Below are 24,703 nucleotides of genomic sequence, written 5' to 3'. Positions count from 1 at the left end.
GAGCAAAATAAATGCAAATGAGACCATGAGGGCAGAAAACCAGCTTCCTAAGTGTCTCCCGCCTGCACTGAAACGCCCGCTTCTATCCCTGAGCTTAATATTTCATGCAAAAGGCAGCGCAGAGATCGCCGCTCCAAGAGAGCCCGGGGGAGGACGATCAGGATGACAAACGGAACCTCCCCCTTGTATCTTGGAAATGCCAAGAGCGATGGGTGATGAGAGCTGAAATACCTGAACGAACTCTGAGTGAGCCTTTGGCTGAGGCTGATTTATGAGCAGAGTGGCCCAGCCTTCACCTTTATTTACATTGCTCAGAGCACATCAACTCCAAGAAAATTTAGTGTTTTAATTTGGGCATCTGGCTTGTGGGTTCTTCTCTCCCCCCACCGTCTTCTATGCTCACTGGAGAACAAGACCACACCGCCACCCTGTCCTGGAAGGCTCTTCTGTTTCCCGCCCGCCCAGTTCAGAATGGAAGTTCCTTGAGGACACAGAAAGGACACGTTTATGAGGCATGAAGGACGGACGCGGACACCTGCGTATCAGGCGGACATGCCTTGGATCAGGGGGACATACCTTGGACCGGGAGGCCAGCATCCCCACTCTAGCCCGGGCTCTGCTTCAGAGCACTATACCGACTCTGTCAGCTCACTGGTGCTTTCTGGCCTCAGTTTCCCCAGCTGCTAAATAAAAACTGGATGAGATGGTCTTCAACGTCCCTTCCAACGTAATACAGACACTCTGTGATTCCGTAAGCCCACATGAGTGCTTTTCTCTGGTGCGTTCTCTGTTCCCTCCACCCCTTTCCAAGTCCCTCTCTCTCACACATCTATCGCAAAATCACGGGCTTACGTTGTCCTGCTTAATTCAGGGAAGATGATATTCCCCAAATTAAACAACCAGGCTACTCCAAGACATTCTTTAAAGTGAACCTGTTGGCTGAGTGATGTTAAAATTCACAAGTTGTGGGAATTTAAAAATGGGAGACTTCTCACCCGACGCAGTGACTTTGGCCCACCCCATGTCCCAGCTCCTGAGCAACTGTCTGGGACGCCTCTCAGCAGAGGTGGCCGGTGGAGGTGGGAGTGACGGGGCCCATGTCTACGGGCACACAGCTGGCACTGCAAGGCACTGTGGCGGCTGGGCCATCCCTTTCCTTTTTGTTCCTCTTTAGTCTCTCGGTCGTGAAGTCAGGGTTGCCATCAGTCTTCTGGAATCCCTCATGGTGCCCTTCCCCTGCTGCTCTTTCCCCGCTCCGGTTTCCAGCAGAAGGCGAGCACCTTTCTTGTCCTGGTAACCCTAGCGCCCACCACGTGCCTCATCAATCAGAAAACGTGCTTAATAAATGTTAACTGGGTGAATTAAGAAAAAGAACTCGGTCTCCCACCGGGCACCTGCTGGGCTGCTACGCAGGTGTGCGCATTTACGACCCATGTACGACCTTTATGGCCGCCATTTGTGACCTTTACGACACTCCTGGAGAGGGTGTTGCAAGTTCCTGGTGCTACACCCAGCGGTTGGTGTACACTCGTCCCGTGGTCTTCCACAGCACGGGACGTCGGGGTTAGTGTCAAGCCCGGGAGGAAGTGAGAACTAGACTGTAGGGCAACTGGCCCACCTCGCACAGCTAAAAAGTGTTGAGAACAGGGTAGGCATCCAGGCAACAGGCTCAAGAGATTTCTGTCCTACACTTGGAACACTGAACTCGTGTCGGCATCTCCGTAGGTGCAAACAAGTCACTACGGCCAAAGCCAGTGTGGCCCTTCTCTAGGAATTACTGGGTCTCATCGTACCACTAGGTTATACCCAATTGATGGCCTACAGTGGCTACGAAAACCTACATTTCCTCTGCTGGCCAATCTGGATGGAAAACACAATAAAGAAAAGATTCTGCTCAGCCAGACGACACTTGCTCTTATTTTTTTTCTCCTGAACTTCCAGACTCCAGGGCAGGAGTTGCTTTGTCAACACGCCCGGCCGGATGGTCATCCAGGCTCCGGTGCTGACCCTGTTCCGCCGGACAGCTCTCTTCCTTCGCAAGGTTGGCCGCCTCGGAGCTGCCTCTGCCCCTCTCTAATGTTCGCTCCTACGTCCTAGGTGGTCCACCAGCCAGACATCAACCAAACACAAACAGAAAGAAATGAAAACCGTGGACTTGGGTCTTCCGGGTGACTTGAATCGCAGGTTATAAACCACGGTTAAAAGTAGGGTTTATAACGAGAAAGTGCACACCCGCGTCGGGTGTTTGCCGTGGAACAGTGAAATGATTTTGTAAATGCCATCTTCTCTAATAAATCTGAATGCTTCTGGAGAGATGAGGCCATTATCCAGCACTGGCATAAATGAGAAAATGATATGATGGATCACATGCTTGAGGGGTTTTAGGAGTTAGCTGGAGATGGGGCAGGATGACGCTAGTTAGCAATGGCAGTTGGCCAATCAAATCATATTGCCCGAAATCTAGTTTAGGGCCAGTTCTGCTATTCTGACTATAACTGGTGCTTTCCAATATTCATGCCAGGAAGTTACTAGAGAAATGTCTGCCTACATGATGGAGGATTTTTCTTAAAGTCAAGGGACCAACCCATAGATCAATCTGATTGTGTCACACTGAGGTATAGAGGAAGGATCCTTTAAAATCGGTGAAGTAGTCAGAGTTCTGGAACAGCAGCCCTAATTTTCCAAGGCAGTTCTCAGGCACCTTATCACACATGGCAATACTGAGGGCCACTAGACAGGACTGAACGCACATGTCCAGATGCATCTGGTAGCAGCAGGCCCTGACCTGTGAGCCACAGAGACTCTGGGTGACCAGAGGGAGCAGGTTAGAGAAAGTCTGAAGGTCTCTAACGTGCTCTAAGGTCTCTAACGTGTACAGAATGAATCCTTTCTCTTGCGCGGATGCACTGTCATTGCCAAGTGTATGCAGATGCAGAAGCTGCAGAATTCACCGTACTCTTACACATGTATGTATTTTTTTGAAATAGACTGAAAAATTACAACTGCTAATGTTAGGGGCCAGAACTCATCCATTCAGAAAAATCTCTCTCTCTCTCTCCAATATTAACAAGGGTATATATAAAAACTGGGAACCACTGTTGCAGTGGGAATACAGATAGCAAAATCATTAAATCCAGAAGAAAATTGATGGTATGAAACAGCCCTGTTGGCTGAAGTTTAAACCACTGAAAACTGGCCCCTGGCTAATGTTAGAAGCGTGTGCATGCTCCGTAGGGAAGAGATCGTTTTGTTGGTGCTAGTTTGGGGTACATTACCTGTTTCCTCTGAGTATAACCTCCTACCCCAGCCTGCCAGCCTTTGAGAGTTAAGCTTTTCAGTTCTTAAACCTCCTCGTCCACTCATGTTGCAGACATCTGGATGATTTCTTAAATGAGCTATTTCTGGATACTGACCACAGCCTCAAATACAAGTCTAAGGTACATGTGTGTGAGAAGAACTGGAAACCACACTCAAAGGACACCATGGGAAGTTTAGCTGCTCTTAGGAGCAGGGCCTCTAGGCAACACAGAAATATCAGGAAAAAGACCTGGGGTGTAGAACAGAAATACTCTTGCCTCTGGGAGACAAAAATCGGCTGGGGAAATAAAGGGAATTTCATTCAAAGGTGGGAGAATTCAGCTTTCAATAATACAATGTGTTATTAATAATGAAGAGATCTATCCACTGAATTCCAGAGTCTACTGAGCTTTGTGCCAGGCCCCCTATGTGTTATTCCATCAAAGCAGTGGTGCCCACCCAGGGAGTAATTTCCCCCAGGGAAAAACCACAGGCATCACCTGAAGACTTTTTTTGGTTGTCACGCTATAGGAGCATCACTAGCATCTAGTAGAAGAGACCAGGGATGCTGCTGAACATTTGACAGTACACAAGACAGACCCCCACAGTCAAGAATCTTCTGGCCCAGAATGTCGTTGGTGCCCAGGTGCCAAGGTTGAGAAACTCTGCATGAAAGAATCCCAGTCACCCTCTAAAGGAGGTGTTAGCAGGCTCCCGTTCTAGATGTAGACACCGAGAGCCATAAGGTCCCACATAGAAGTCCTAGCGCCAGGATCTGGATTGGTTCTGTCTCACTCCCTTAAACCCACATATCTGCTATATACTGACCTTTTAAGGTCAATAATGATCTCCAAACACAGGTGATGGCACCTCAAACCACAGAGGTTCCGACACAAATGTCTCCTTCTCTTGTCCGCTAGCCATTACACCCCTAGCGACTAACTTCTTATTTCTGCTCTTCTAACACTAACCGAGTGGTTTTATTGTTCACATTTAATCCACTAGCTTACTCATTCAATCACCATTTATTAATCTCCTCCTGTATGCTGAGCACCATGAAGGTGCTAGAAGTAAACATGTCAGAAGGCAAAGGAAGGAGAACTACAAATTCAGGGACTGACAAACTAACAACCGGAGGGCCGCCTGTTTTTATAAGTAAAGTTTTATTGGAACACAGCCACGCCCTCTCCTTTACTTGTCATCTATGGCTGCTGTGCCCATTACCACAGCAGAGCTGAGGAGCTGTGACACAAACCCGATGCCCCCCAAAGCCTAAAATATTTGCTGTCAGGCACTTGGCAGAAAAAGCTGACCCATCCTACACTAGCTCCATCATCCAAGCCACAGAGCAGCTATGAAAGTGAACTCCAGAGCAAATCAGGAAACGCTTCCGTGAATGCGTGCAACTAGCAGCTACAATGTCTACTGGCAGTGGGGGAATCTTAAACGTTTAACCCTAATACAAATCTACAACTCAAAAGCACCTGAACACTTTGGTCCTTAAAAATACTTGCTGCTATTCTAGAGTCCCTTATGTCTTCAAATGCAGTTCAATTGTGTATTATGGCTATGTTGCTGTCAGAGGTTTGGGAAGCCATACAGAATGTTTCTTATCACACTGAAATTAAAACCAAGATCGGACCCCAAGTGTTGCATCAGCTGGCCTGTCTGCTGCAATACAGAGACCTCCAAGTTGACACCGTCTTCCGTTCCTCTAAGATGCAAAATACCCTGTTTTGATTTTCTCTGAGTTTTCTGCCACACACTTGCCCCTTGGTCCGTAGATGATTCAAGTCTAGGCAAGAACTTGGAGCAGCAGGAGGTCCTCATACTATTCAGAGAGTTGTGGCCACAGCAGAAGCGAAAACATGCACCTACATTATCAGTACATTAGGTAGAGAGTTTAAACCAACACGTTTTGGTTGTATATCAACCCAAAGGCCCTAATGAAAGAGACCCCAGAGGTTTAATGGAGTCTCCCAGAAGGGACGTGGAGACCAAAATTAGGCAGATTTATGGAAGCGGCTAAATCCTGCCTCCAACACTTGGAGAATACATATATCCAGACACTAAGAGCATATAGGCCTTTAACCAGATGTACTTCCCATATTCAAAAATCCCAAATGACTGTGGTGGTGGGTGCAAAATCTTTTGCTCCAAAGGAGAGTTCATTCAAAGATAGGAAGGTCCCTGATACAGCCCTGCCCTGGCTTCTAGATCCCCAACTGCTTGATAGGGAAGCTGGAAGAGATGCTCTAAGCGTAGGCATTGAGAAGATAAGTCATTTGTAAAACTTTAATCTCCCTTCACCGTGGGTGGACCTGGGGGCTCAGAGCAGGCCAACACAAGCTTGGGGTGATGGTGTCACCATCTACGCCTTCTAGGACAGTGCAGCCCAGGTCCAAGAGGGAGTGGCCAAGGCAAGGTCAGATCTCACCTAATCATAAGCCATAGGCAGCCCTCTTCTGTCACCACGTAACCAGGCTGTGCCATGAGACAGACGGGGGGAATTTAATTCAATGACCAGCTCAATAATCTTGAATAACTTAGCCTAAATCACTGTGCCACAGTTTCCTTATTTAAGAAATAGAGTGTTGTGTCTACCTCAATTCAGTCATATGGGCCAGTTGGTAGAATCCATAGAGACCTTGCCTGTGAATGTCTTTTTATACAGTGAAGATCTGGGTAGTGATAAAATTAAGAGCTTCCCTGGTGCCCTCCTGGGTACAAAGAAAAGAGGAAGAGTGGATAAATGCAGTGGAATCCCAGAAAGCGGGACCCAGCATTGGCTTTGTGGCCTGAGGATACTAGACCAGGCTTTTGGTTTAGAGGTAAGGTGATACACTGAAGGTGTTGGGGGTGTGTTCTGAGTTATCCTATGGTGGAACCAACCCATGTGTTGACCAGCCAACTTTTAACGAGGTTCTACTCTATTGGCCAATGATAATGGCCTGCTCTGTAGAAGAGTCAACCATGGAATCATGATCCTTCTCCACAGGACTTCCATTAAGACTTAAATGTACCTCCTTGCCTTAGCAGGGCTGCCTGGCACCACACCAGATTACACAGAGCAACCGGATACATCTGCTAGCTAACGGGCCAATAGCCTCCACAAAATGGCAGCCAGGCACGGCCTTTCTATTAACTCTCAAAATTAAAGAGGTTTCAAATATTCCCACTTTTTTCTGACTTCATGCAGTAAATCTTGTAGGAACAGGAAAACCAATCTACTTGACGAACACATTAATAAAGATCATCAGTATCCATACCATCACGGGTCCATTCTCCCTAGCCATTCTTCGTCATGCTCTAAGGTACCATGACGGCACTCTCCGGGGTCAGTATCAAGTTTCCAAATTTCATACCTACCTATCATCAAGAAATGGTGAGCACAGAATTTCAAATGGCAAATGGGGGTGGAGTTTGGGGGAGAGACATAAATCCCACCGTGTTCCAAGATGTACTTGAATTAAAGCAAGTACACCACGTTCAATGGTTTTAAAGACACAAAAAAAGTCCATGTTAATCAAAGAAAATGAACTAATTCATTTGTGACAGCTGACAAGGAGCCCCAGCCTTGGCCAGGAGGCTGAGACAAAGAGTGGGCTTCTTTTAAAAGACGAAGGGCTCTACCTACACTGAAACTCATATATTTTCTTGTTCTCTTTGGAGAAAAAGAAAGCTATTAATCAAGATCCAAGCCTTGCATCATCCACATCTTCCTTCTCCGTAAGGAGTGCTCTTTGTGGAAGCAGGTCCCAGCCCAAAGCTATTCCCCGCAGAGCCCAATCCCAATCTATCCAAAAAACGCGTACTTTTTAATAATCTCTCACGGTCAGTTTAACCTTTAGGAGCAAAATTGCTGCATTTTCACAGCATGGCTTTATCACGCTCACCGCCGTCATGCACATCTGTGAAGGCGTCTATATTTGTCACTTGCTCTATTTTGCCATTATATCTGTGTAGGCCTTTATTAGAAAATGTAATTATATGTCCATGTCAGTCACACCTACTAGTCCATGAGCTCCAAGAGAACTTAGTCCGTATCTTATTAAATCTGCGGTCCCCAAAGCTATGTGTCCAATCTGTCAGACTGATGGACACCGAGAGGAGAGAGGAAGAAGAAAGGAAGGAGAGAAAGAAAAAGGGGGGAGGTGGGTGGGGTAAGAGTTAAGCAAAAGGTAAAACCATCCTACTGGCATGACTTTACACTTTCAGACACAGCATTGCCATGTTCTTGCCACGGTGAAGCCGACAAGGTGGGCTCCAGGGTCAGCTGAGACCAGGTTCCAATGCCCTGTTTGGTTCAGCAGATGACCACTCTCCAGAGCTTAGAAAAGCCACCTAGCCTTTCTAAGCCTCAACTTCTTCATCCGTAGAAGGGAGGTGATTGCATGACTTCATGGGCTGCGATACAGAAGTGAGACGGAAAAGCCTCCGGCAAGTGCATCCTCAGTGCCTGGGAAAGCCGGACAGGGCTCATCACCTCCAGGTGTTGCTGTCCCTACGACTCTCGGATGATCTCAAAAGGGCTTCCAGCCCCCTAGTTCTGATCCGGGAGCAGCCCTTTTCCTAAGAATGAGTCAAACCCCTGCTAAGAGGCGTCCACTATCCCCTTTCCCAGAAAAGAGAGAAGTTCAAGGTCTCTCTAGGACACTCTAGAGTCAAAGCCCAGCAGTTTGGTTTAAAAAAAAAGGGGGGGTGTGGTGGGGAGGGATTCTCACATTTGAATATGGCTAAGCCACTAGTCCACCCTCTTACCTCTGGCCAGACACCGATCCGTCCTTTCTACGGTGACAAAGCATATTTCATACAGTGAGGCTCTGAGGATTTATGATGAATGACTTAGTGTCTGACACGCAGATCCTAATTATGATTGCCACAATGCCAGCTTTAGAATGAAAATGAGTTCCTGGGCAGGAACGGGAGAAACTATGCACAGCCCTACAGCATCACTGGTCAAGCCAGTGGGCACTCCCCGGAGTCACATTCACTTCTGCTTGGATCCTGGCTCTGCCACTTGCTGGTTCCGTGACCCTGGACAAGTCACGCAACCTTCCTTTCTGGGACTCAACTGTCTCCCCAGGAAAATGGCAAGCACATGCCCAATGCCAGTCCTCGATTACTAAATCAGTGCTCTTCTTGATACCACATGTAATGCAATAAGCAGACCAAATTTCACACGTTGTAATTAGTGATTGATCATGGGTTCAGTCATTCATTCAACAACTATTTATTGAGCCCTTGCTATGTGCCAGGCAATGTTTTAGGTGCTATAAATGGAGCTGAAAATAGACAAAACTCTGCTCTCATACAGCCATCATTCGAGACTCACAACCTGGTCTCCCCTACTGCCTGACATAAAAAGCTATTCTCAGCCGGGGACCGTTTTGGTCCCCCGTGGACGTGGGACAACTTCTGTAGATGTTTGTGGTCCCCACAACTGGGGTGTGGAGGGTTCTACTGGCATCTAGTGGGCAGAGGACAAGGCTGCTGCTGAACATCCCACAGTACACACAGCAGCCTCCCTCCCCAGCAAAGAATCCTCTTGCCCTAAATGTCAAAGCTGTCGAGGCTGGGAAACTCAAGTATAAAAGTATCTGTAAAGTATTAACAGGTCCTTTGCTGGGCATGGTCTTGGGCAACTGCAGGCTCCTGAGACCACAGGGAGGGAAGCGGGCGAAGGGAAGGACACAGGTGTTTGCAGAAGAGGGAGACCACAAGACTGCAGCATCGCCAGGACTCATGCCTCCCAAGACAGAGAAAGTAAAGTCCAGAAGCAGGAGGCCCCAAGCCCAGGATCAGATGGTTCTTTTCACTGGTGACAAGTGACCCCTGGGTTGTGGATCCTGCAAGCAGGATCTGGTTCCCTCTTTGTCAGCTAATTTCACACCCAAGTGACAGGTTTCGGTGTTCCCCTCATTCTCAGTCAATGATTTCATCACAAGGACTCAGAAATTACAAGCAGCCTCGGGAAGTAATACTCGAGAAGAGAGACAAGCCTACAGCTCCCTCAACCTTCTCGACATATCAAATCAAAGGATGCTTCTGACTTAGGAGACAACCCAGTTTTAAGCAGCTGAGGGACCTGGGGGGTTTGGATTCCTGGCTCCTTCACCACCAACCGAGCGACCGTCAGCATCAAAGGGGAATGAGCGAGAGCATGGGCTCCAGAGCCAGAGCTTGGTCAAATAACAGCAGAATGCCCTTGTGGGAGTAACGCATCATTCCCTTGCCTTAGTTTTCTTATATATGATATGGGTACCAGAATGGTACCTGGCTCGTAAGTCATTACAAGGACCGAACGCATCAATTCAAAGCATTAATACAGGAAGGTTCTTGGAACAGTCTACGTGGCTCCAAGTGGAGACTACATCAAAACTTGCTGTCATCAGCACCATCGGAGTCATTATAATGTCATGTGACTTCAACTCTCCCGGTCCCAGCTTCCTCTTTTGAAAAATGGACGTTAGAGTTGTCAACTCATTGGGCATGGGATTCAATGATGTGTGTGAAACACTTGGGACGACACCTGATATTTACTTACTGAAAAGTTTGACAAAAGCACTGAAACGACCATTCATTTAGTCCTATGTTGAAGTCTCCGCCAGGCAAGAATGACACGGTGTCATGATGGTTCCAGAATGCCTAACGTTTGGTGATATACTCAAGAGGTGAGCTCCAAGAACCATTATGCCGCACCAAAGGCAAGTGTAAAATATTAGCTGTGGACCCACCTTCCTCGAGAGGGCACTTCACTCTTCATGAGTCACATCACTTCGAACCACCTGCAGGGCCGAGACTGTCCTGGTAATAGAAGGACACCCCCAGAGCTACTCCAGTGCTCACTCTGATAGAAGATGGTGGGGGTGGGGGCTGGGCAAGGCGACTCCTTCTCCCACTCTCCTCCATCCTCCTGGCTCAAATGCACCTCATAGGAGAGCACAGAGGCCTTGGGGGTGCCCTACCCACAGAACAGCCTGTTAACCAGCCCCATATGAGCTTTCATGCTTGGGTCTCAATTCTTCAGAGGGAGAAGGGGATGGAGCTTTTCAGAAGTCTGATCCAAAGGTCTGGCAAGGCCAAGTTAACAAAGACACCAAAACAAATCGAGAACCAATGATTCCCCGCCACACAGAAGCCACCTGCCCAAACAGTTGTTCTTGCCAAGCTCATTAAAAGTCTGTTCCGCTTCTTTCATGTTTCTAGCAGCTCAGGACTCCAAGGGCGAAGCAGGAATGCCCACAGAGCACAACCTGGACTCCACCACTTAGATCTGAGCTGCGTCCAACAAGCAAGAATGTTCTGGTCTCATCCAACCGCATGGGGATCTCTTGGCCTGGCCTTTCTCCAGCTTCTTCACAGTAGAGTTGGGGATGGCAGGGGACCCTGAGGATGATGACATGGGCCAGCAGGTTTCTTACGTGCTGTGAAATGTCAGATACAATCTGCCACAATGGATGGTCCCACTCTTGGCTTCAGGGAAGCTGTCTTTTCCTAAATGATCCTGCCTACACTGGCTCTGCCTGCATTTCAGGTGACGGAGACAAGGTGATGACTGCTGTTGGTGACACCCTAACATCCCACGTGTTACTGACCCCGGTACCCAGCCCCAAATGGTATAGACTAATTTCATGTACAAGATCCCGTAAAAACCCATTCCCTGGCCTCAGCGTTCTTGCCTGATGGATGGCACGGGGTAAAAAGCCAAGCACTAAACCTCACACAAACCAACCCAAGAAAACATCTGAAAAGAACTGGGGAATTGATGTTGATTTCACTTTCCTTAGCTATATAACTTGGGAATAAATACAGGTGAAATAGGCAATGAATATGGCCAGGACCCTAAGCTTGACCTTCTGGGCCCCACATGATTTGCACAGTGAGCAGGCAACACTCCAACCAGCACACCCCACCTGCCAGGCCCATCTGCCACAAGTTCACGGGCAGCCAGTGAGTCACAAATGATGACCTACAGGATTCCTCAAAAGTGCCAGCGGTCTTGGGGAGCTGCGGCGTAAAGGAATCGGGAGAACATGCCTTGTCTTACCCTGGGACGATATGGGACCGTGCTCCTACTATAAAAATCAGATTGGCTTAGACTTCTGGTTAATAGCAAAGGAGTTTTGAAAAGCTTCCATAAATCCTGAAACGTTGGAAGCATGGAATTAATCAGAGCCAGAAACTTGACTTCGGGGGTCCTCCGCAGACATTTTCCAAAGACAATGGGAAGACAGTAAATAATAGCCAATCAATAACTAATTTCAACCATGCTGTACTGATCTGTAAGTAATCTCTCCATGCATGGTGGTTTTCGGGAAGAACTCTGAAGTCCCATCTCATGACAGCCTACCAGATTAGGAACAGACACACGTCTCTTTCAGCCCATTGATACAGCTGGAAAACCAAGACGGACGTGACTCGAGCTCCGTCAGCTGGGGACAAGCTAACAGAAGGTGACCTTTGAGACTCCGCCCCATCTTGCTCCATCTTCTCTACCACTGGAAAATCCTTTCTCCAAAAAAAAAAAAGATAAAAGTCTACTTGGGGAAACAAGATCGCAGGTAGGATGAATTGGGAAGGGGATGCCAAAAGACAGAACTTATTTTGCAAAGCAACAGTAATAGCATCTCTGTAGACTGCTCACACATTCAATTCAGTCCGGAGGTAATTCATACCTCACCGCAGAATTTCCACTGTTGTAGTGATGCTAGATACGAACAGTCAGACCGGAAGTAACAGCCTATGTTAGCACCTAGGGAGAAAGAAATAAAGCTTGCATCTATTTATGGAAGGGGACCAAAGTATAGGACAATGACCCTTTTCTTCATCCCCGTCCTAACACATGCAGTAGGCTTCGGGTCCTCAACACCCCAAAAAGATGCGATCAGCACTCCCACTTGTATAGGCATATAAATACAATTACTTCCTTAAAAAATAAAAACCCAACAGACTAATAGCAGTAGGCACACATCCTACGAGGCACAAGTATTTTATGGTATATACAGTTAACACCTACTTGAATCGCGTACAATGAAGCTTAATTGTTTTATTCTACGCATAGCAAAGCAACCAATTGAATCTAATATTAGTCATTCATCAGATAAAACATTTTCAGGGAAACAAACTGCTATATTTTCCCCTCAAAGAACAGCAAGCATTTTAAACACATTTTCCAGAGATGTTACGCCGAGGAAAACAGCTTAGAAATGTTACTTTAAACAAATCCGTTCTCTGGCTACCAACAACAAGACAAATTGGAACAAATGCTTGGCTCTGTTCTTTCCGAGGCTCCTTCTGTCCACCTGTCAAAGGCAGTTTTGAGCCCTCCCACCCCCTCACCCCTAGAGGCAACTTGGGAGCTGTGAAATGTGCCACCCTGCCTGGATGCCCTCTGCACGGGATGCCAGGATCCTCATTAGGGATTATCCAACTCACTCGAAGCAGGGAGAGAGGAGATGGGCCGGCTGCCAAGTGTTCTTTCAACACAGATTCCGAAAGAAGATCCTGCAAAGTGTCGAAAGCCCAGATTTTCAGCCAGTTCACTTTCTAGACTCTGTTACATAGCAACCAAGCCAGCTCACACAGGGTACCAACCAAGTTAATATTTTGTTTAAATGAAACACTGCATTAACTCTCTAGGAAAACCCAAGTTCTCCTCCTCGACTTACCTAGGGTCAGGTACCACGGCCGGAACAGAACTCCCACGGTGAATTGATGTGCTTGTGTAATTCATTTAAAAAAAAATTTTTTTTAACCCCAAATTTGAAAACAGATTTAACAAGTTCTTGGCAGGGAGAGCAAGAGTGACTCTTCCCCGTAACCATTTGTGCTAATATTATTAAAAGTACATTAGCATTCATTTAATCTGCATAATGCCCTTTAGTAAAATATGACTTCTGCAGATGCATTTTGAAAGCTACTCATTTCATTCAAAACTTTGATTTGAACAAGGACAACTCAATAGCACCAAACGGTCCTAGGGCTCGGGGCCATTAAATCTTCTAACACAGACAAAATTAAAACAGAGGACGCATTTGGAAGATGGTCATTAACCCCCAGGAACCGAGCTTGACTTGTATTACGAAGAAGCATGAGGAAACCAACAGACCATGCTTTAGAATTAACTTGGGAGAACCCCATGCTTTGTTTCCTTTAGGAATAGGAAAGCACCAGCTGAAGAAAACACTAGAACACATCTACAGAGGGTTTCTGTTCTGGCGAGAATGCTACCACAGGTCATGAGAGAAAACCAAAACAAGAAAATACAAACAAAACGGAAAATATTCGCAGAGGCCAACTAATGTAAAAAGTACTAAATTAGGGTATTCCTGTAGAGTTAAAGTAAATGATGTTCTACTGGATTATGGGTTGGGGGGGCTTGTTTTCTCTTCAACCATCACCTTGGTTTGAAATCACATCAATTTAAGAGGGCTAGGTAGCCAACAATGAAGTTGAGTTAAAACCTTTAACATTTTCTTCTCTGATTATAAAATCACTAATTCCCCCGATAAAGGTGTCCAAAAATAACAAGGCTACCCAGGGGAATAATCAAGACCATCCTTCATCCAACCCCCCCCACCCCACCCAACAGATGGCTTACTAACCCGGGCAGGCATACTCCTAGGAGCGTGAGGGAGATGCTGGTCTCGGGAGTTTTGAAGGCTATCAAGAGATCCAAAAGTCATGTCCACAGCCTTGGGCACTTTTGTAGGAAAAGAGAAGAAGGAAACCGCCCACTGTTGCTTCACTACAACAACTGGACCATTAGCTAAGTATCTCAATGTCCAAGTCGGTTGAGAGGATCAGCGCTGTACTGGCCTCCTTAGCGTGCTCAGTCCGCAGCTGGACCCGGGACACAAATGAAAGCCACTTAACTTTTCCTTGGCTGAGGAAAGGGGGCAGACGGTGGGAAATAAACCAGCACTGTTCAGGGCTCCTTAGCATGGCTTTTGATTCTTAGCCAAATGCCAGTTCTTAGTGATTTCTTTAATGTTGGAAGAACCTGGACCTATAAAGAACAAAGCATCACCACGCAGTCCGGCTCCCCCCCACACACACTTTTTTTCCCCTCCAGATGCCACAGTAGAGTAACTTCCACACACAATGACAGCGCAAGGGATAAATGACACAATAACCAGCTCCTCACCTTGAAAACTGCAGCAAATAACAGCTTGACAACACCTTCCCACCATTACATCATGGCTACCTTGGTCCCAAATTCCCACCCTGATTCCTAAGACTTCTGACCAACTCCCCAAAGTACCAAGTCAACATGACTTGGAATTCTGCATAAAACTAACGTACAGGCTTTTTAACACCTCGCACCACGAAAAGCACACCTTCCCCAGGGAGGTCAGGAGCAAAAGAAACTGATGGGAGAAGACATTAACACGAACACAGACACTCTCTCGCAACACTTAGGAGAAGCTCTTGAAACAACAACAAAACCAGAAAATTCCTCTGAATCGCTGAGCTACTGGTACCTCATACTTCATCAAGTGACATATTTATACAAGTGGCCCCCTAGACTGGATCATTTTTCTCTGCCAGATTCGGGACTTCAGCAGTTAATTAATCGAATGATATTAATAATCAATGATACCATTTCTTAAAGAGCAATGAGGCCAAAACGGAAAAAAAAAAAAAAAAAAAAAGACTGAAAAGCCAGTCTACCCTTTGACTTTTCAATTCACAGAAACCAAACAGGACATTTTTGGATGCTTCCTCCACCTTTACCCCTCCCAGGGGTTTCAGGGCTGCATCACTGTCAATGTCAACACGGTCCAGCTGTCTTCCCCCTCCCCCAAAGTGCAAAGAGTCCTTTCCAGCAGCGGCTCCCCATAACCCACCATCATTTCGCCAGCAGCCCATCACTCAGCCTTTGAGGTCTAAGATTTCCCCCTGGAAAGTGCTCTCGGTGTTTATAGTTGCTGGAAATTTAAACTCCCTGCTGAGCAGACCATCTACTACTGTTGCAACGATATATTTCGCTGTCCGCGCGATCTCAAAGGGGGAGAAAATAAAGTCCAGATGCAATCGAGACAAGGGGTTTAGCATCCTCGGAGAGAAAGTGCAAGCCGGTTCAATCCTCTACCCCAACCAAGGCAGCGGAGCCCGGAGCTCACTCTCTGAGACAATCTTCCCCAGAAAAGCCGCCCTCGGGAACCGGGGCAGGAGGCTGAGGGGGGAGCTGTGGCATTCACCCCTGCCGGGGGTCGGGGCTAAGGCCCAGGCACAAAAAGTTTGCCCACGGAGCCGGGGATGCGTGCCACCTAAAGGGCACTTTCCGCCGCGGGAGGGGCGCCGCCGGCTGCGCCTGGCTCCCGCTGGCCGCGGCCGGTGTGACCGTGTGAACCCGTGCACACTGCGCCGGGGTTTTCCTTAATGACAGCAGCCTGGAACTCCCAGCCGCGGTGCAGCGGTGGCCACCGCCGGGAGGAAAGGGTTACGAGCCACAATGCGCGCGGCGATCTCGCCCGGGGTGTGGAGGCTCCGAGTCCCCGGCCACCTCCGGCCCGGGTCCCGCTCGCTCGCCTCCCCTCCGCCCCTGGCGCCGGGGGAGCCCTACCTTGCGCGCCGTGCTGGTGGTTCTCCATGTTCGCCGCCGCCGAGTCCGCCGCCGCCGCCGAGGCGCTGGCCGCCGCTCCCGGGCCCGGGCCGGGGCCGCCGCCGCCGCTCAGTTCCGCCAGTCTCCGGTTGGTGGCCGTGAGTTCGGCTCGCAGGTTGGTCACCTCCTGGCTGGCCGACTGGACCGCCCCATCGATGCGGAGCGCGAGCTGCTTATTGTCTTCCATCATGCTCAGGATTTTGGCCTGGGGGCGAGAGAGGTGACAAAGAGCTGCATGATGCGCGGGGGGCGCGCGGCCGGGCACCCCCGGCTCTACCTGTTGGGTCCCCCGCGGCCCGGCTCCCCCGCGCCCCGACCCCCAGGCACCGGCAGCGCCGGCTCCTCCGGCGCAGGAATGACAGCGGCGCCTCCAGCCGGAGCCGCGGCGGTAGCGAGGCGGCGTGGGGGGGCGGGGGGAGGAGGAGGAGAAAGAGGAGGAGAAGGAGGAGGAGGAGCAGCGATCGCCGAGACCCCGGCGCCGAGCGCGGCTCGGGGAAGGACACCGCGCGCCGCCCGGCACTCTTTCACTGGAGCCTACCATTCGCCGCGCGCTCTGGAGGGGGCCCGACCCCGGGAGCCGGGCGCACCCTCCGCCTCCCGCACCCCCCACTTCGGGGACACACCCCCCCGGGGGGCGGGGGCGGCGGGCGGCGGCCGCGAGTGGGCCGAGGTGGCGCCCCCGGCGAGAGGTAGGGGGCGCCTGCTCCACGGCGGGCCCTCGGTCCCCTCCCAGAAGCGGTGGGGCAGCCCCCGCCCTGGCTAGCAGGCTCCCCGCGCGCGGGGCCGGGCCGGGAAAGGGGGTGGGTGCTCGGGAGAGAGGGGTGCTCGGCAAAGAGGCCCAGAAGGGGAGCCGGGATGGAGCTCCTGGGGGGGGGGAGGGGGCAGCTGGCTCGATCTCAGGAGTGGAGCTTTGCCTTCCTTAAAATGCGGGTAGGAAATGTGCAGCGAGCGGGGAGCTGAGCTAGTGCCCTGAGTGCTTCTCACTCTCCCCCCAGTCCATCTCCACCACCCTCCAGCACTCCGCCCCAACCTGCACTGTGCGCCCCTCCCGGGAGGAGCTCTCTACCGGGCCCCATGGCGGGCCACTGGAGCTCTGGCTGCCCCACAGACCCAAACCCCGCGTGTGCACCCGAGGTGGAAGGCTGGCCTTAGCCAGGTCCTAAGCTCCTTGGCTGGGCTAAATACTGGGGGTCGAAAGGGAGAAGACCAGGAGAGAAGACCTGAAGGCATCCAAGGAGCGTCTCTCTTTCTCCTCCTGCTGGAGGGGCGAGAGTGTGGAGGCCCTGCTGCCTCCGTTTACCCATTCCCTCTTCAAAGGAGAACTGAGGTGACCTTAAAGTTGATAAACCTATCCAGCTCCTCTTTCTCCCAGAGTACAGGCTTTGCATTTTTTACTGGGGCCCTGGATTCCAGCCACCAGACCTTGTTACCATAGCAAGCTTCATTCCATGCAAATAGGACCATCTGAAACAGCCAATGTAACCCTGAGGACAATAGTGCACCACCACCACGGGAGCTCAGTCAACCTCGGCAGAGTAGCTCAGAGCCCACTGCAGAACCTGGTCAGGAGCCCTGGCACAGACTGAGGGTGCCCACCCTTGAAATTTATCAGCATCTACTAAGTAGGAAGCCTACTGTGTGCAAAGTACTTAGGCTGCACTATCATCTCTTTGGAGGAGGATCAGGAATTCTAACTGAGAGAGGAAGAAACTGAAGCCCTGGGCGGGGGATTAAGCGATTGACCCAAGGGGCCCCGCAGAAATCAGGTGAAACCAAGACCGGAAGTAAGCAGTCATCTGATTTCCAATTAGTCCCACTGTGCCGTGGATGCTAGATTTTTATTTGGAACCATAAAAACCCATTCTTGCTCCAACCCCCTGGGGCCACTAACAAGCTTTTGTAAGAGGGCAAGGCAGTACTGGTGGAACGTGTGAATGCAGACACAATTTTTCACTGTCTGTTCTACCAAGCTAACTGGTCAGCTGGGGACTGAACCCCTGACCTGAGTCTCATTAGCAGGAATTCTGACCCACTGGACCAACCAAGGAACTTAGGCTGCTTGGTGTATCTGTAAATCAGGATTTAGTTCTTTGAAGACCTTTGGTTAATTTACGGGAGAACCTAACTGTTGAGTCTTCAAAAGGTGGGGGCTGTTATGGTTCAGCCAGTATGGAAAACGGTTTGGTTGTCCCTCAAAAAGTTTTGCACAGAATTACCATATGGCTGAGCAGTCACACTCCTGGGTATAGAGCCACAGAGTTGAAAACTGATACCCCCAACCAAAGGTTGTAGGCAAATGTTCACAGAAGCACAATTCACAATAGCCAGAAGGTAGAAATAACCCAAATGTCTAACCTCAGATGACTGGATAAACAAATGGCGGTATATCCATACAATGGGCTATTACTCGGTCATGAAAAAGAATGAAGCATTAACAATTGCTGCTGTGTCGGTGAAGGTCGGAAGTAGTCTGCTGAGTGAAAGAAGCCAGACACAGAAGGTAACATGATTTCATTTCTGTGGAATAGCCAGACTAGGTAAATCCAGACAGATGTGGGTGCCAGGGGCTGGGGGAGGGGAGAATGAGGAATGGCTGCTTAATGGATACTGGGTTTCTTTCTGGGTGATAAAACGTTTTGGAAGTCGAGGAGGTGGTTGTGCAACATCGTGAAGGTACTGAAGGCTGTAGAATTATTTGCTTTAAAATGGTGCGTTTTAGGGGCCCCTGGTGGCTCAGTCAGTTAAACATCTGACTCTTGATTTCAGCTCAGGTCATAATCTCGGGGTTGTGAGATTGAGTCCAGCTCTGTGCTGGGTGTGGAGCCTGCTTAAGATTTTTTCTCTCTCCCTCTGCCTCTACCCCTCCCACTCTTAGAAAAAAGGTTCCTTTGATGTTATGTGAATTTCACCTCAATAAAAATAAAAGTCAGCACAGATGCAAATAGCAATAAAAGGGTGGGGGGGAGGGGAGTCCTGGGAACAAACTCTCCCAGGAAACGAACAGGAGCAGCTCTATCTGGAGAGCTCACCGAGGGCTTCGGCTTCGGCCCGGGAGAAGGAGGGCGGCCAGTTTTCACGCATGATTTGTCTTTGCAACCTTGCTACCTAGCCCGTAGTAAGCCCTCTGCAAATGAGTTTGTGTGAACGTGTCTGTACAGTAAACAAAATGACCAAGTGTTACTCATGTTCCTCTTCGGTGAGATTATTCCCACCCACCAGAATCTTAAAATCAAGTCAAAACAAAACAATCCAACAAGGAAAACAGAAAGCAAACACCCATTCCTTGAGTTCCTTCTCGTTGCTCTCTGCCTCTTCTTTAACCCCCTTTATAATACAACCATTGAAATGTCAAGAAACTCACTTTAGAAACTCTTGGGGTGCCTCCTAGGATTTTAAAGATTTTTCTATTTGAGAGATTGCTTCTTAACCTGAAAAGGGGGGGGGGGCTTTTCCCAGCTGTGTCGCCTTATGTTTACCCACATGCAACAGGACCAGATCTCAGACAGAAGGCCTGGGATCAATTACCCTCTAGCATCCCTTCGATTTAAGCCAAAAAGATTACTAGTCTACCCCCCAACTTCCACCACCGCCCCTCCCTAGGTGATCTCGGGGAACAAAATGGTCACAGAATCCACGTCCTGCCCCCTTACCTAACACCCTATTGCAAGCCCACTTTGCCCATCTGCAGGCTGATGTACTTTATAGCTCATTTATTGGGAGACACATATAAAAGTGGGGGAAGGGCTCCTCTCTCCTTGGGATCCATGACTCTGAGCATGGGGGCCGCGCATATTCTTAACGTGGCCCCAGCTTCACAGCCCAGGCAACTGACATTAAGAACCGTGCCAGAAATGGGCTTGCTGCATAGGGATGTGCTCCCATTTCCCAGTGTTCCCAGTTGCCCTCTTCCCCCCCAATTCACAGCTCAGGCAGTGCACTGGTTGTCCTTGTGCACTCACCAGCCTCTGCCAGGATTCGCTGAGCGCCCCGTATTCCTGAGCAGAATACGCCATGTGCATTGGGTGCCCTTCAGCGTTTACCTGGGCACTTTGGAAAGTCTGCAAAAGCATCCTCGCTCAAAGAAAAGAGAACTCCTAAGAAGAACCAAGGCAGAGAGCCTAGCCCATTGCTGATAGCCATGTCCTATGCACCTCCCTTCTCCCATAAATAGAATGACCTTATAATTTAATGTCCAAACTGGGACACTTTTGAGAGCGGAAGAGGGTGTTATGAATAATGAAGCTGGGACCAGTGACATAAGTCGGAACTGTCCCAGGAAACCCAGTGTATGTGTTTGGCCCACCCTGCAGCCAAATGAGGCTATCTGCTCCTAGAAGCAACATCGGGGTCATTTATCCCAGCACTCCTGTTGTATACTGGTGGACGGAGAAACACAGAGCCAGAGACAGGAAGGAGTTGGGAGGGATGAAAAGCAGAGTATTCAGGAAATGACCCATCATCCTACTAATGTGTACCCAGCACCAGAGACTGTCAGACTGGACCTTTGCTGCAGGGGCACTTCCTAAGCTCTAGATCTGAGAGCGACCTCGTGGGCTTGGGCAACCTGGCCTCTGACTTCATCGAGGACCCCCTCCCCTTGCTCACTACCCTCCCTTTACTTAATTGCTTTGTTAAGATGTCGATCCTTAGCCCCAAGACCAACAAACCAGAATCTCTGAGGCAGTGCCAGGATCTACATCTGCAACAAGCTTCCCAGGAGTGTCTGTTGGCGTGCGAAGTTTGGGACTCCCTGCCCCAGGCAGCCGGGGCCGGTGCTCAGAGCGCACTGTGCGTGCGTGTGCACGATGGACCTCGGGAATGTCTGCAAGGGTTCCCCTGGCCCTCCCTTCTGGCTGCCGCCGGTCCTGTTCTTCCGAGAGTACCCAGGGAGTCACCCTCCCTCTTTCCCTGCAGACGGATGCACTGTTTATTCAAATTGTCACATGCAAATCCCGGCCAATCTAGGAGTTGTATCTTTTGTCCATTGACGCAGTTTACTTGGGCTGAGCGGGTTTTAGCACGTGCTCTGGGGAAAAGGGCAAAGCAGCCCTCAGCCAGATGCACTCGGGACTTGGGCCTCTGGGCGAGACCAGGAGGGGGACAGAGCCGTGGACATCGAGGGGAGCGTGCAGTTCCGGAGCCCCAGCGGTGAAGCTGTCGTCTCTTCCTGGCAATGCTCTCCTGATGCCGTTAGTCACCCTCATATCCACAGTCATGAAATGAAGGGACAGAGAAGAAAGACACGGGGGACAACAGGGCAGAGGGCCGTGGGGTTTAGAGAAATAGCCTGGAACTGTAAGTGAGAATGTATGTATAGGCATCTGTACACACACACACACACAATCAGCACAGAGCACAGTTATCCTCCACCTCCAAACAGTCCTTCCATAACCACTTATAATTCAGATGCCCCCATGCATGGACGAGAGAAGTATAAATACACCTACTCATACACACAAACATCCAGGCTTGAAGCCTCTACTTCTTCATAGCAATGTAATTTTCTTCCTTCTCGAATGTTCCTTGTGTTTTTGGTGTTCCTTACATGGTGTGCTGCAGGGCTTACAAAGGGATGTGCCCGATGGCCTGGGCTCTTGGCTCTCGGCTCTGTCCTGACCTATGTGATGGGGACAAATAATACCGGCCAAGCAGAATACAGAAGCCTGAGACAAACATGTCCACCTGCAGAAAACCATCCGTACTCCCCAAAGAACTGGCCCAACCCCCAGGTATCTTGCCAGACCTCCTGCCGTCTTGGGTCTTGGCTCTCTGCAAGGGCCCGGCGCTGTGGTATTTTCCAGCACCACACAGCAGTCTCTGGGAGGCTCCTTCAAGAAGGCTAAAGAGAACACGGTCAAGGCTTCCAGCCCTTGGGTCTCCAGCTCCAATTCCTCGTCTCAGGGAAGCCCCCTGCCCATAGCCCACTGGCAGGACGATGCTAACGGACGTCACCAATGCTCTCACTCTTGTCTGAGCTCGAGAGTGCAGTCCAGGCACAGGCTCTGGAGTTAGTGAGGCGAGGGGTCGAGTCCCAGCCCTGCCACTTACTTACTCTGTGACACGAGCAGAGTTAGTTAACTTCCTCGAGCTCCAACTTCACCAGGAACAGAATGGGACAATGTGACTACCTACTTCGCAGATGTGTGCAGGAAATAAATAAGCCACGGCACATGATGCATCTGGCCAGGTGCCTGGGGCCTGGGAGAACTCGGTAGATGTTATCAGCGATGTAGACACCATCAGGACGGCCTGGAGAGGCGGTGGGGGGCGACGAGGGCTGAGGGGGCGGCCCCCATCCTCCGGGTGTCACCATGACCCCTCTGCGCTCATCCATTCATCTCCAGCAGCCAAGGCTGAGTCTTCCCAACACTAAGGGCGGGTGTGAGGGTCCCCTTTCTGCAGATCAGGAGAAGCCCCAAGCTCAGGCTCACTCCCGCGGCCCCAGCTAGCAGGTGCAGAAACCAGAGTGAGGCCCGGGTGTGTCTGATTCTAACACATCTGCCTTTTTTTCCTTAACCCCCTTCACGCCAATGTATGAACAGTCTCTTCCCCGTGTGCCCTGGTGCACCAAGGGACCTCCCGCATCCCTCCGAGCCCCAGGCCCTTCATTCTCGGCCAGAGGCACTGATGGGGAGAGACGGAAGGAACCGCTCCTTGGTGGCCAGAACAGTAGTTCCTCCAGGCCCTGGGGACCCATTTGGTAAATTAGTTCTTTTGGTTCATGAAATGGTACCCCAGGGGTTTGAAATGCTGCGCAGACCTACCCTAAGTGGGTCATTTATTCTTTTCTCACGGATAGTGTTGTTCATGTGATCTCCATTCTACACGAGTTGTTTGCTGTGCTTTCTAGGGGTGGGTGGGGAGATAGGTCTTGGGGGTGTTTTGTTTTGTGTGTGTGTGTGTGTGTGTGTGTGTGTGTAACAGAAGTGCATTAGACTCAGCACGGAGCACAGGGGGACTTTCCAAGAATGGGATTTTCAGGACCCTGTACCCTTTTCCTGCCCATATGTTGCTTTGCCATTTATTTAACCAAATGGTATCTTCAAGAGAGGTTTCTTGCTCATTTCTTCTCCCACCCCCACCCCTTGCTCAGACTTTTGAGAGCTTCAGCTTCCCTCTGTTCCTTTCTTTCTACTCCTAGGAAGCCGAATGCACTGAGCCTCCCTTCTCTACCCCACCCCTCCCAGGATCAGTGCCATAAAGACCAGTAGGGACCTCCCTCCAGGCCATGGTGCAGATGTCACATTAGGCACCAACTACAACTACCTGGAGAATTAAGCCCCTAATGCTGCTGATGCCCCCCCCTACCCCCGCCCCACAAAGGCATCTCAGATATGGAGACGTGTCCTTTCTCAGAAATTGGGAGCAGCAGTAGTAAGAAAGAGCCTTGGAGTCTCACCCCTGGAGTCAACACTAAACCTTTCCAGTACTCAAGTGCCCTGAGAAAAAGCATGAATTAGCCAAACAGCATATGCCATTCAACCCAGTGTGCCATGAAGGACGGTATCGCCAACCATCTGCTCTGATACTCGGGATCAGCTGTCCAGTCGTACCCAGGACTGGACGTGAGCTGTTCTACCCGACGCTTGGCTCATTGGGATGATGTGTCTCTAGCCAGTAAATTGTGACGTTGCCGTACTTATCTTAATTGACTATCCCTTTATTTGTTTACCTGCCTTATTTTATGCCAGGGAGAAGTAAAACAATTTTATAATCCAATAATGGGAACCACGAGGTCACGTTATGAGATGTGTGAGCAGTTTAAGAGGGAAATGTGTTAGCTCAGAGCAGCCTCAGTTCAGGCGCTCTTAGCGTCCTCCGCCATCTTGGTAGTGAAATGGTCCCCTGACACCTGTGTCCGCGATGGCAGATGTGTGCTCCTTTTGAAAAACAGAACATGAACAGACACTTCCCCAATGAAGGCCTACAAATGGTTAACAGGCACATGAAAAAATGTTCATCATCATTAGCCATCAGGGAGATTCAAGTCCAAACCACACTGAGATACCACCTCACACCAGTTAGAATGGCAAAAACTGACAAGGCAGGAAACAACAAATGTTGGAGAAGATGCGGAGAGGGGAACCCTCTTATACTGTTGGTGGGAATGCAAGTTGGTGCAGCCACTTTGGAAGAAGAGTGTGGACGTTCCTCAAAAAGTTGAAAATAGAGCTACCCTATGACCCAGCAATTGCAATACTGGGTATTTACAGAGGTAGTGAAAGATACAGATGTAGTGAAAAGAAGGGCCACGTGCACCCCAATGTTCATAGCAGCAATGGCCACGATAGCCAAACTGTGGAAGAAGTTGTGATACCCTTCAACAGACAAATGGATAAAGAAGATGTGGTCCATATACACAATGGAATATTACGCAGCCATCAGAAAGGATGGCTACCCAGCTTTTGTATCAACCTGGATGGGACTGGAGGAGATTATGCTCAGTGAAATAAGTCAAGCAGAGAAAGTCAGTTTTCCAAGGGTCCACTTACTTGTGGAGCATAAGGAATAGCATGGAGGACATTAGGGAAAGGAAGGGAAAAATGAAGGGGGGGGCAGAACCAGGGCGCAAGGTCAACCACGAGAAGACTGTGGACCCTGAGAAACAAACTGAAGATTTCAGTGGGGAGGGGGTGGGGGATGGGTGAGCCTGGTTGTGGGTGTTAAGGAGGGCTTGGATTGCATGGAGCACTGGGTGTTATACATAAGCAATGAATCTTGGAACACTGCATCAAAAACTAATAATGTATTATACAGTGACTAACATAATAAAAAATAATAAAAAATTAATTAATT

At 49.6% G+C, this 24,703-nt stretch overlaps 1 protein-coding gene across 2 annotated transcripts in view; it reads right to left on the bottom strand.

The window, feature by feature from the left end:
- The window catches only part of KAZN (kazrin, periplakin interacting protein), a 1,025,916-nt gene that overhangs the window by 412,217 nt on the left and 588,996 nt on the right, over nt 1–24,703 (bottom strand). For both annotated transcript variants that reach the window (XM_045063784.1, XM_045063786.1), the window contains exon 3: nt 15,869–16,112. In XM_045063784.1, the coding sequence (XP_044919719.1) occupies nt 15,869–16,112 (244 nt within the window). The remainder of the gene's footprint in view (nt 1–15,868; nt 16,113–24,703) is intronic.

This window comes from Mustela putorius, unplaced genomic scaffold (assembly GCF_011764305.1).
Source record: "Mustela putorius furo isolate JIRA1106 unplaced genomic scaffold, ASM1176430v1.1 tig00003853_pilon_pilon_pilon, whole genome shotgun sequence".
Classification (NCBI taxonomy): Eukaryota; Metazoa; Chordata; class Mammalia; order Carnivora; family Mustelidae; genus Mustela; species Mustela putorius.
The sequence above is the reverse complement of the archived record's forward strand: the minus strand, read 5'-3'. Positions and strand labels throughout refer to the sequence as shown.